Raw genomic sequence first — 10,203 nt, forward strand, 5'->3', positions numbered from 1 at the left:
ACGGCCTAAAAGCCAACTGTCAAAATCCACTGTGAATGGAAATTCCAGACAAACCGTTACTAGTCGAACACAGTTCACAACAGTTTATGAAAGAGAAAACTTTTCTCTTTAATTTACTACCAACATCTGTGATTAGCGTGTAACGGTTTGTCCGGAATTTCCATTCAAAGTGGATTTTGACAGTTGGCTTTTAGGCCGTAATCATATGTTTGTCGAGAAATCGTAGATGGAGTTGCAGCGATGAGCGTATATCCACTGTCATATCCAATTTCACAGATATAATATAAAATTCAGTTCAAACAATAACAGTGCAAAAATTATTCAAATAGGCCGCCCTCTTTAGAAAATGGGCTAAAGCAAAGACTTACTTAAATTGCTATCATGCATTCATTCTAGTTCAATTATTTTATTAAGTTACATTATGAGCTTCATCTTTTCTCTACAAAATGCTAGATTACTCCCCAAGGAGAAAATCGGTTTAATACCTAGTTTAAAACCTTCTTTATGCATAAAGGGCACAAAACCTAACTGTAATTAGTACAGATGTTAGCGTTTCGACTTCGTCTCTTCAGAACCACGGCACTTGACCAATGCTGACGCTGCTGAAGTCCAAAATTGGAAAAAATGACAAAATTGTTTCTTACAAAACAATAAACTCTAACGTTTCTACTGTAATTTTTTATAGTAAAAATGAGGGTTAACATTAAAAAAATCAACTTGGTCCATATATTTTTTTCTCAAGAACAGTATTTAATGTTAATTTACTATATCTTTTAGTTGTTCGATGATGAAATTTGATGGCACATGAAGTTTTATTGTAAATCAACTCTGCGTCGAACAACGTGGGAACAATAATAACCATGCTGTCGATTGTTCCATGATTGTTTGTTAAGTTTTATCCGCGTCGTGGTTTCTAAACACGCCGAAGAAGGCCCAATAATGGAATACGTACCCTAACAGCTTTGACATTTAAACGATCATTGATTTTGCCTCTTACACACTAACGCTAAAATACCTATCATGATGGGTTTTGTAACTTCAATTTTTTTTGTTTACATAAATTTCGCCTATGTTTATGTTAGATTCTTTGTCCGGAGGATCGCATTACGTTGATTTCCAGACCCGGCTTCGATCAACACGTGATACGTAATCGGAATAACTCAAACTAGCTTCAATTTATGACATCGCATGTTTACTTATGCGTAGTTGTTTATTGCTGTTATATTACTAGTTCAATAGAGGTGGTCGGAATTGTATATCAGCTCCAACAGTGTAAGTTCGTTACAACGTTATCACAACTCTTATCAAGGGGGTAAGTCAACAACACAACATACACTATAGCTAATAACAAGCCAGTAAACGCAGTGACTTATCTGCATATTTCTAGTAAACATCCTCGAATCGGATTCGATCGATTGCGTATTGCCATTTAGTAACGAAAGCTTGCAGAGCAAACATTGTTCAAATAAGTAAGAAAATGTCAACCTTCAACCCGGAATTCTGCGGTTACCGATCACCGCTCAGCACTCGATATGCCAGCAACGAAATGCAGTATCTGTTCAGTGAGCAGTACAAGTTTTCCACCTGGAGGAAACTGTGGATCATTCTGGCCAAGGCTCAGAAGGTTAGTCTCGAATGGATTAAAAGTACGACCATATGTTACATCACTCGAATTTTCAGGAACTTGGACTTGACATCAGCGATACCCAGATCGCCGAGATGGAGACAAACGTCGAAAACATTGACTTCAAAGCAGCAGCCGAGGAGGAAAAGCTAACCCGTCACGACGTGATGGCGCATGTGCACGTATTCGCCAAGCAGTGTCCCCTTGCGGCGCCTATAATTCATCTGGGAGCAACGTCCTGTTACGTTGGTGATAATACCGATCTACTGGTGCTGCAAGCTGGTTTACGCGTACTGTTGCCAAAGTTAGTGGGAGTGATAAAACGATTGTCGGAATTTGCCGTTGAATACCGAGACTTACCAACGCTTGGATTTACTCATCTTCAACCGGCTCAACTGACGACGGTTGGTAAGCGCTGTACCCTGTGGGTTCAGGATCTTCTGATGGACGAACGGGCCTTGAGAAACTGTCTGGAGAATTTGCGCTTCCGTGGTGTGAAAGGGACAACCGGAACACAAGCTTCCTTCCTGCAGTTGTTCAACAATGATGGCGAGAAGGTGAAACTTCTCGACAAAAGGGTGACCCATCTGGCTGGCTTTGAACGCTATTATGCCGTCACAGGGCAGACTTATTCTAGGTTTGTACGATTGCTATACCTTGTTGGGCTTTTTTTTTATTTCCATTATAGAGGTTTTATAACTTTAAGGTCATTCACCTCTTCGGGTTAGAAAAATCTTTCTTATGAATAATTTCTAACCCTATGCGCGGGGTCGGGAGTTGAACCCAGGTGCGCTGCGTACAAGGCAATCGATTTACCAACTACGCTACGCCCGACCCTTGGGCTACTGTTTTACCGTGATATTCATAACAGTTGCATAGTGCATAATGTTGCATTTTCTTACATTTCCAGGAAAGTGGATCTGGAAATTGTCTCAGCCCTGTCTAGCCTTGGCGCTACAATTCACAAAATGTGCTCAGACCTACGTCTACTGGCATCTAGAAAGGAAATCGAAGAACCGTTCGAGCAAACCCAAATCGGCAGCTCGGCTATGGCGTACAAGCGAAACCCGATGCGATCGGAGCGATGTTGTGCTATAGCTAGACACCTTATCACGCTACATGCTAACTCCGCCAACACGTTAGCCGTCCAGTGGTTGGAACGTACACTGGATGATTCCGCCAACCGTCGGTTGACACTGTCCGAGGCCTTCCTGTCGGCTGATGCCTGCTTGCTGACTTTACTGAACATTTCGCAGGGTCTGGTCGTGTATCCGAAGGTGATCGCGCGAAACATTGCCCAGGAGTTACCGTTCATGTCGACCGAGAACGTGATTATGGCTATGGTGAAGGCGGGCGGTGACCGGCAGGTTTGTCACGAAAAGATTCGAGTTCTGTCGCACGAGGCCGGGGCACAGGTTAAACAGCATGGCCGGGATAACGATTTGGTGGAGCGGATCAAAGCCGATGCATACTTTGCACCGATTTTGGGTGAGTTGGATACGATTTTGGATCCGAAGACGTTCACTGGCCGGGCTGCCGATCAGGTGCTGGAGTTCGTGCGAGAGGAAGTCGATCCAGTGGTGGCCACTTATGGTAGCAATATCGAGAGCAAGTCGGTTGGGCTGGCTATTTAGTCGTTTAGATTCAAACAGTTGTTCAATTTTCATGCTATGAGCAATGAAGTGTTTTGGAAAAATACTCGGAAATAAATGTTGTTCTTTTCAAATCAACTGTTACAATATTTTAGTTTTTTTGCAATTTTGTACTTTAAGCCTTAAATGCATTTAAATTCTCAAAATTTCGTATTTTCCAAAAATCTCAAAATATTGTATTTTTCCAAAAAGGGTTTTTTTTTAAATTTAGTTACTTTATTTGATACGGCTCAGCGGTAGCTTAACGGTGCCGTGGATCTTCGATATGTTTACAATATGTAAAAATATAAATAAAACAAATATTGATTATCCGTTGAACCCCGTGCTCGCAGCTTTTATTACTCGCGGAGACTTTCTTCCGCGGCGGAGAAACGTTTGTCTGTTCGCCTACTGCGTCAGGAAGGCTATTTAATTCTCTCCTGTCTTTCACGTCAAAGTCATCATCGTAAAAGCTGGCTTGCTGCTCGCGCTCAGATGTTCTTGTTCCTGCTCCTTGCACTTACGGGTGACCAGTGTAAATCTGTCGTGTTATTACTTTCTCGCCAATTACTTTCTCGTCGTCAACCAGCATCTTCATGACAAGAACACCATTAGTAATACCCGGGAAGAAATTTCTTCAAGTTTCAGATTTTTCAAATTCTACTTTCCTGAGCATTTTTCATTTAGCTCAGGAGAAGTACACAGTGATAGGTCCTGTAGCCTTACCTCTATACATTCATTTTCTATATACACGGGAATCTAAATTCTAACATTGTCACATTCAACCACGTGTTTTAAGTTGTTCTGCAAAACGAAACATTCGGTTGGGACTAACGTGTTTAACGATATTAATACTGCATTGCGGACTTCCTTAAGCCTAAGAGCCTAAGCTGTATTTTCACTTCACGAAAACTCGGTCGTATTGAACAAAATTTAAAATCAACGACGGAAGCGTTGGGTCGGAGCAGAACTTGTTCGTCAACTTTACTCATGATGGTAGGAATAAATACAGTGTTTTCTTTATTCTCGAGACAATGCACACTAGATCGAGAGGTTGCTAGCTGTTGTTCACTTGCCTCGATTGTGCATCTGACTCAGGCAGAAGTACAAAGTAGACAGGAAACGCAAGGGAACTTTACGAAAATCCAATATTATTTTAGGGGCTCAAACCTAAAACAGCTTAAGCATCTTCAATTTTATGATTTTCGAGCTATGTATTTAGTGCCATACATCAGTGTCTTTCACTGATTCGGATCCCGAAGGAAGACTTCTCGGGCTTTTGGTACCCTTCTGGAAAGGGTCATCCTCAACAGATTGACGAACTACGAGGCAGTTGGGATTCCGAAAAGGGATCTCGACGGTGAACGCTATCCGCACAATGATCGCACTCGCGGAGAAAGCTTCGAAGCAACGGATGCGCCGTGATAACGATCGACGTGAACATCGCCTTAAATTGCGCCAGTTGGTTGTGGTAGGTTCTGAAAAGTCACTTTCAGAACCGAGTACTCGTCTACGACACGAACATAATGTTAACACTGGAACTGCTCAGAGGAGTCGAGATCGCAGATGACGTTTTGACGACAGCCGGCGAGACCCTCGAGGAAGTGGAAATGTTGACGACTGAGACAATAGGAATCGTGGAAACCTTGATGGCTGTAGCGGCCTATATTGCTGCGCTGAACTCAAAACGGCACCGGTCGAAATTGACAAGCACGTTTCGCCTAATTAGCCCTGTTAAGCTCAGCCGGAAATGAACCGGAATTCTGGCTGGTTCCAGTTCGTATTCCGGCTCCAGTGACACAACCGATTCTAGTTAGAATCGGTTGTGTCACTGGAGCCCGTGTACGAACTGGAACCAGCCAGAATTCCAGATCAATTCCGGCTGAGCTTAACTGGGAGGTTTTACACCAACCGACATAACCCCACAAAATGAGCCGGATGAACTTCATTTGACAATTTTCGGTGGTTTGTTTACATGGTAGTTACGTTAGTTCAAATGTAACAGATAGGCACCCGTTGCACTCGCACTCACGCAACTGACAAAATAAACAAACCACCGAGAATTGTCAAACATGAACTTCATTCATCATAAGTTCATTCGTGTCGTCATCTTGTAGAACTCAATGGCTGATCGTGCCACGAGCGCGTACAGAACGATATCGTTGGAGGCGGTACTCGTCATTGCCGGAATGATTCACATCTGAATCACTGACGAAGGACGTGGAATGCTACCAGCGGATGCATACACGAAATGCAAGGAGACTGGTCAGAGCAGACCTGTTGGCTAAGTGGCAGCAAGAATATGACAACACGGAGAAGGGAAGGTAGAACCACTGATTCATTCCGAGTGTGTCGGCATGGGTTCGTAGGAAGCATGGAGAGGTGAACTTCCATTTGATGCAGTTTTTGTCCGGGCTCGAATGCTTCCGGAAGTACCTGTTTCGGTTTGACATGCTTCGTCACCCCTTTGTTCGGAGTATGTGAACGTGCAAGAGACGCCGGAATATGTGGTCTTCGAATGTGCTAGGTTTGAAGAATTTCGAAGGGGTATGCCTGGTGTGACAGTCGACAATATCGTCGTAGAGATGTGCCACGATGAGCTTATCTGGGAGGTGGTCTACAGAGTAGTGACGAGTATACTAAGTGTAAGTGGCGAAGGGACCAACAAAGTAGTGCCGTCGACTAGAAAACCACCGCGAAACAACAAATCGGGTTCGGGAAAAATTGCTCCGCAGGGGAAATCTCCGCCGGAGTAGATAAGATCCACCGCCGGGGACCAGGTGGGTTCGAGATTTTAGGGCGCCAGAGAACCAGACACCAGGCTCCATCGGAATCGCCCTCGGGTAGCTCGTGAGTAGGCTAGAAAGACCGCCGGCCAGTGAACTGGTAGCCACCAGGAATCGCTGGACAGGCTATGGCACCTACTGAGTGGCCCGTTGAGTAGGCTAGTGCCACAGCCGGGGACCAGACTGAGTAGATCGGAATAAAGTGCGGAGCTAAATGGCTCACGAAAACAAGCATCGGTATCGGAGTAAATCCACCACCAAGAAATTCACAGTAGAGTAGATTCTATTTGGCAGGGAGTTAATTGGCACGCGAAACAAACATCGGTACCGAGAGAAATTACGCAGCCGGGGTCTCAGTCGGAGTAGGGTTTTACTGCCAGTTAATATCCGAGTAGATTACGATACACATTTCTCGATCTCGACTAACGGAGCTCGTGAGTAGGCTAGATCCACCGCCTGGGACTAAAGCGTGTAGATCGCTACGAATACCTAGCAGTTAGTCATTGGGACGCCAGTGAACCTGAAGCTACGCTCGACCCGGAATCACTGGACAGACCTCCGCACCTACTGGCTGGTCTGTTGAGTAGGCTAGGTCCACCGCCAGGAACTATACCAAGTAGATCGGGACGAAGCGGGTAGCTAAATGTCTCACGGAAACGAATATCGGTATCGGGAGAAATTTACCGCGGGGGAAATTCACAATAGGGTAGATTCACCACCGTGGACTATTCGACTATAGAGTTAAATCAAAACTTAAAGGTCGAGCAATTCCATGGACCAAGTGAGGATCCGAGATAGAGTAGAAGAAAGAGGTGCGACGAGAGCACAACGAGCCCTCCAACGAAACAATACCTAGAATGCAGTCCCGTGAAGAGAGAAAAAAGAATAAGGAGTGTTTTTAGTGGTTAGGCACGAAAGTGAGTAATGAGTCCCACTACAGACCAGGCTTGAAACTTTTAAAACCTTACTATAGAAAAAACGCGACGAACTGAATCGAATGGTATACGAGACTCGGTCCTCGGTGTTCGAAATTTCGGCATACATACTTATGTTTCTCTTGAGGTTCCTCAAGACTAGACTGCACAACTGTCACAGCCCGACTGTCTAGATTACCACTGATTTAGATTGTACAATTTTGATGCTGCTTACCTGAATTGTGAATCTTTACACGATTCTACATTAAAATAAGAATTTCTAATAAAACACCGCTGTCAGAAACTAAATGGAATGATGTAGATATGAATTTTTGACGTACTGCAACCAAGGAAATTTCGGATTTGCCTCAAACAAAACATGAAGTGCTTTCCTTTATGCTCTAGTTTCATACCTCGATAAAAATATTGAACATACTTACGGGTAGTTTTATCTTACAGTAAGCAACGTTGAATGGGATATTTCAGTAACTTAGCTCTTAACTAAAACGATTGCGTTCAAGATATAATCGTAGCCACTGACTGCATAAAGCCAGTGAAAACTATCAGAGATGTGTTCATTTTATTGACTACGATTTCGTAATTGCAAACAAAAAAGAAAAGCATACACATACTTTGTCCAATGATTGTAAATAACATTTCGCCGGTTGAGACTACACACATATTCAACAGAAAAGCGTCCTATTTAAAAATAAAAAAGAAAACAATAATGCATCAGGTCCGTATAAAAGCAACTCTGTCACTAATGATGTCAACGATGCGCTCATTCAATATTCACTTCCCTATCGATTATTCACACTCGGCGTTGGCTGAGCGTGAGGAAATAGATTGTAATTGGAGTGCGACGAGGTGGATGGGGTCGGACTAGCGATGGGCCTCTCAATGGTCATCGATTGCTGGGGAATCTGGTTGTCACTTTGCACCCCTAAACTGCAGTAGATTTCCTTCATAAGAAACAGCATAGTATCCTCCGATTCCCTAAAAAAAAGTAAAGCAACATAAAGATTACTGTGTATTTGACGACAACCGCGAGTAGAGTTCTCACCAGTAGCACACATGACTGGTAAGCGCAAACACATATTCATTGAAAAACTCAAGTGGAGCCTCCTGCAATACATAATCGATTCGCCGTGACTGATTCAGCTGTCCAAGGGGTAAATCCGTCTCACTGCTTTCCAAATCACCAGACGAAACTGTAGTCGACGAAGAACCGGCTTCGAATTTTAGCTGGTGTTCGATCACCTTATCCACCTCGTGCTCAATCGCCTTCTGGTCAGGTCGATTTAGCGAAGTAATCGAGTAGACGGCATCCATGGTGTTTCGGAATGTGTCCAACACTCTCTGCTTCAGGTCGGTTCCTACACGCAGCATTGTTTCCTTCAATTCCAGATGCATCCGCTTGCGGCCCTTGTGATGGGGAATCAGAACCGGCCGATGACCGCTCAGTTCCGGGTTGACAAGGGCTTCGATTCGGTACGCCACCGGATCGTACGGGTGGAAAATGTTGAAGAAACCTTCGCATGTGGGTAACTTGAAGTTTAACCCGAGTGCATCGATCCCCCGTACGGTTACGAACATGCCGATCGGTGAACCAAGGGCGAAGAACTTTTTCGGATAAAACAGAAGCTGCGGGTATGCGATGTACGGTTGTCCCGTACCGGCTGGTCCCACCTCGTAGTTGATCTGTTGCGAACATTTGCGCGATAGCGGCCGGTGGCTGGGATGATGCTTGTTGCTCTGCATGGCTGGCACACGATCGCCGTCCGGATTTTCCTGAAATTTATCCTACGGGTTAGTACGATACGTCTGTTAGTCGGGCGACAGTTTCTAGGCACCTTTCGTTTCTTGAATCTCTTGAAAGAAAAGTACTTTTTGCGATTCTGAAAACGGTTCAATCGGATACTGTACATTGTATTCAGACTCTACTAGATCTTTACATTCCAAAAGTAAAATATTTATCTGGAGATTTTTTATACACCGAGAAAAAATCTTGGCAATCTCCCCAATTTGAAATACTCACCGAATTTTCCGTCTCCATCGGTTGTCCCTTCTGGTGACACAGCAAATCGAACAGAATCAACGATCCGAGCGAGTGACCCGCCAATGATACGCCTCCCTTGAAGTCGGGATTTCGCTGCAAGAACAACGAGTAGAGTCGATTCAGCGACTTCCCGACAGCATCAATTATACTTTGACAAAACATCGGGCTAGTGTAGAACAGCACATCAAGCAGTGTGTCATTGGTGAAATTGCGCAGCTTAGGAATCGACTCCAGCGTGATCGCTTTCAGTTTTTTATCAACACCGGATTCCTCCGAGTGTAGATCATTGTGCCACGAAATGGGCAACACTTCCACCCGACCAATGTCTCCTCGATCGAATGAAGATCGATAATGGCTTTGAACCAACTGAGCAGATATGCTTCTAAACTCATCAACCACTTCCTCCAGTGGTCGGAAACGAAGATCGCATCCTTCACCGATTCCATGTACCATAAATAGCAGGTGATCTATTCGTTCCGGTTCTCCATCTTCGATATTGAACTCATCAACTCCACGTTTGACCACACGAGGCCTATTGGTTGTTGGCTGTACCGGGGAGGTACTACCCCACGAGTCGGGGTTTTGCGTTTGCAGAAAATGAACAATCACTGACGGTCCGTGGAACACTACAGTTTCCCCGTTAGGAATGACCACTCGTCTATGCCACTCTCCTGATGTAGCAGCTTCTTTGTATTCTTGTTCCAACAGTGCTGCAACCTCTTCGTCGTATGGTACGAATCGGGAATCAACGTTTTTATAAAACCAAGAGCATCTACGAACTTCTTGGGAGGGTCCTTTCCAATACACTGGAGTCATTTTGCGCTCTTTTACTACCACATCGTGTCGTCCACCATCCACGTGAATAACCACCGGACTGCTATCGTCTTCTCTATCGATCACCGGCAGGGCGTCCTCCAGCGCCAGAGAGTCACTCATCGAGAACGGTGTCCAGATAACTTTGGATTCTATCTCTCGTTTGAAAAACCAATGCCGATAGACCGGACGGTAAGCAACGTTGGTAGTTTCGCTGATCGAAGCCATCGAACTGTCAACGGCGACTGCCGAGGTACCTCCCGTGCCAGCGGCCGCGGCCGTTGCCGTCATTGCTGCCATACTACTGCTATTGGCGTCAATCAGTACGTCCTTGGAGTAGGTATCGTCCTCGAAAGCGGACTGTGAAGAGAAAGAC

At 44.7% G+C, this 10,203-nt stretch overlaps 2 protein-coding genes across 4 annotated transcripts in view; one reads left to right on the forward strand and one right to left on the reverse strand.

Moving 5' to 3' along the window:
• Positions 1 to 1,056: 1,056 nt before the first annotated feature.
• LOC131677164 (adenylosuccinate lyase) lies at positions 1,057 to 3,354 on the forward strand. 2 transcript variants are annotated; one of them, XM_058956843.1, is made up of 4 exons: positions 1,057 to 1,312; positions 1,366 to 1,624; positions 1,681 to 2,261; positions 2,535 to 3,354. In XM_058956843.1, exons 2-4 carry the CDS (start codon positions 1,478 to 1,480, stop codon positions 3,256 to 3,258), a joined length of 1,452 nt encoding a protein of 483 aa, XP_058812826.1. In that variant the 5' UTR covers positions 1,057 to 1,312; positions 1,366 to 1,477; the 3' UTR covers positions 3,259 to 3,354. The 2 variants fall into 2 exon arrangements, with proteins under 2 accessions (XP_058812826.1, XP_058812825.1); XM_058956842.1 differs by having other exon boundaries at positions 1,388 to 1,624.
• Positions 3,355 to 7,343: 3,989 nt separating this feature from the next.
• The window catches only part of LOC131677165 (uncharacterized), a 137,779-nt gene continuing 134,919 nt past the window's right edge, over positions 7,344 to 10,203 (reverse strand). The window contains exons 3-5 of one of the 2 annotated variants that reach the window (XM_058956845.1): positions 8,994 to 10,187; positions 8,019 to 8,746; positions 7,344 to 7,951 (exon numbers count right to left, since the gene is read on the reverse strand). In XM_058956845.1, the coding sequence (XP_058812828.1) occupies positions 7,756 to 7,951; positions 8,019 to 8,746; positions 8,994 to 10,187 (2,118 nt within the window). In that variant the 3' untranslated portion in view covers positions 7,344 to 7,755. Of the gene's footprint in view, positions 7,952 to 8,018; positions 8,759 to 8,993; positions 10,188 to 10,203 lie in introns of both variants that reach the window. The other variant, XM_058956844.1, reaches the window with a different exon arrangement.

Source organism: Topomyia yanbarensis, chromosome 1 (genome assembly GCF_030247195.1).
Source record: "Topomyia yanbarensis strain Yona2022 chromosome 1, ASM3024719v1, whole genome shotgun sequence".
In the NCBI taxonomy this organism is placed as follows: domain Eukaryota; kingdom Metazoa; phylum Arthropoda; class Insecta; order Diptera; family Culicidae; genus Topomyia; species Topomyia yanbarensis.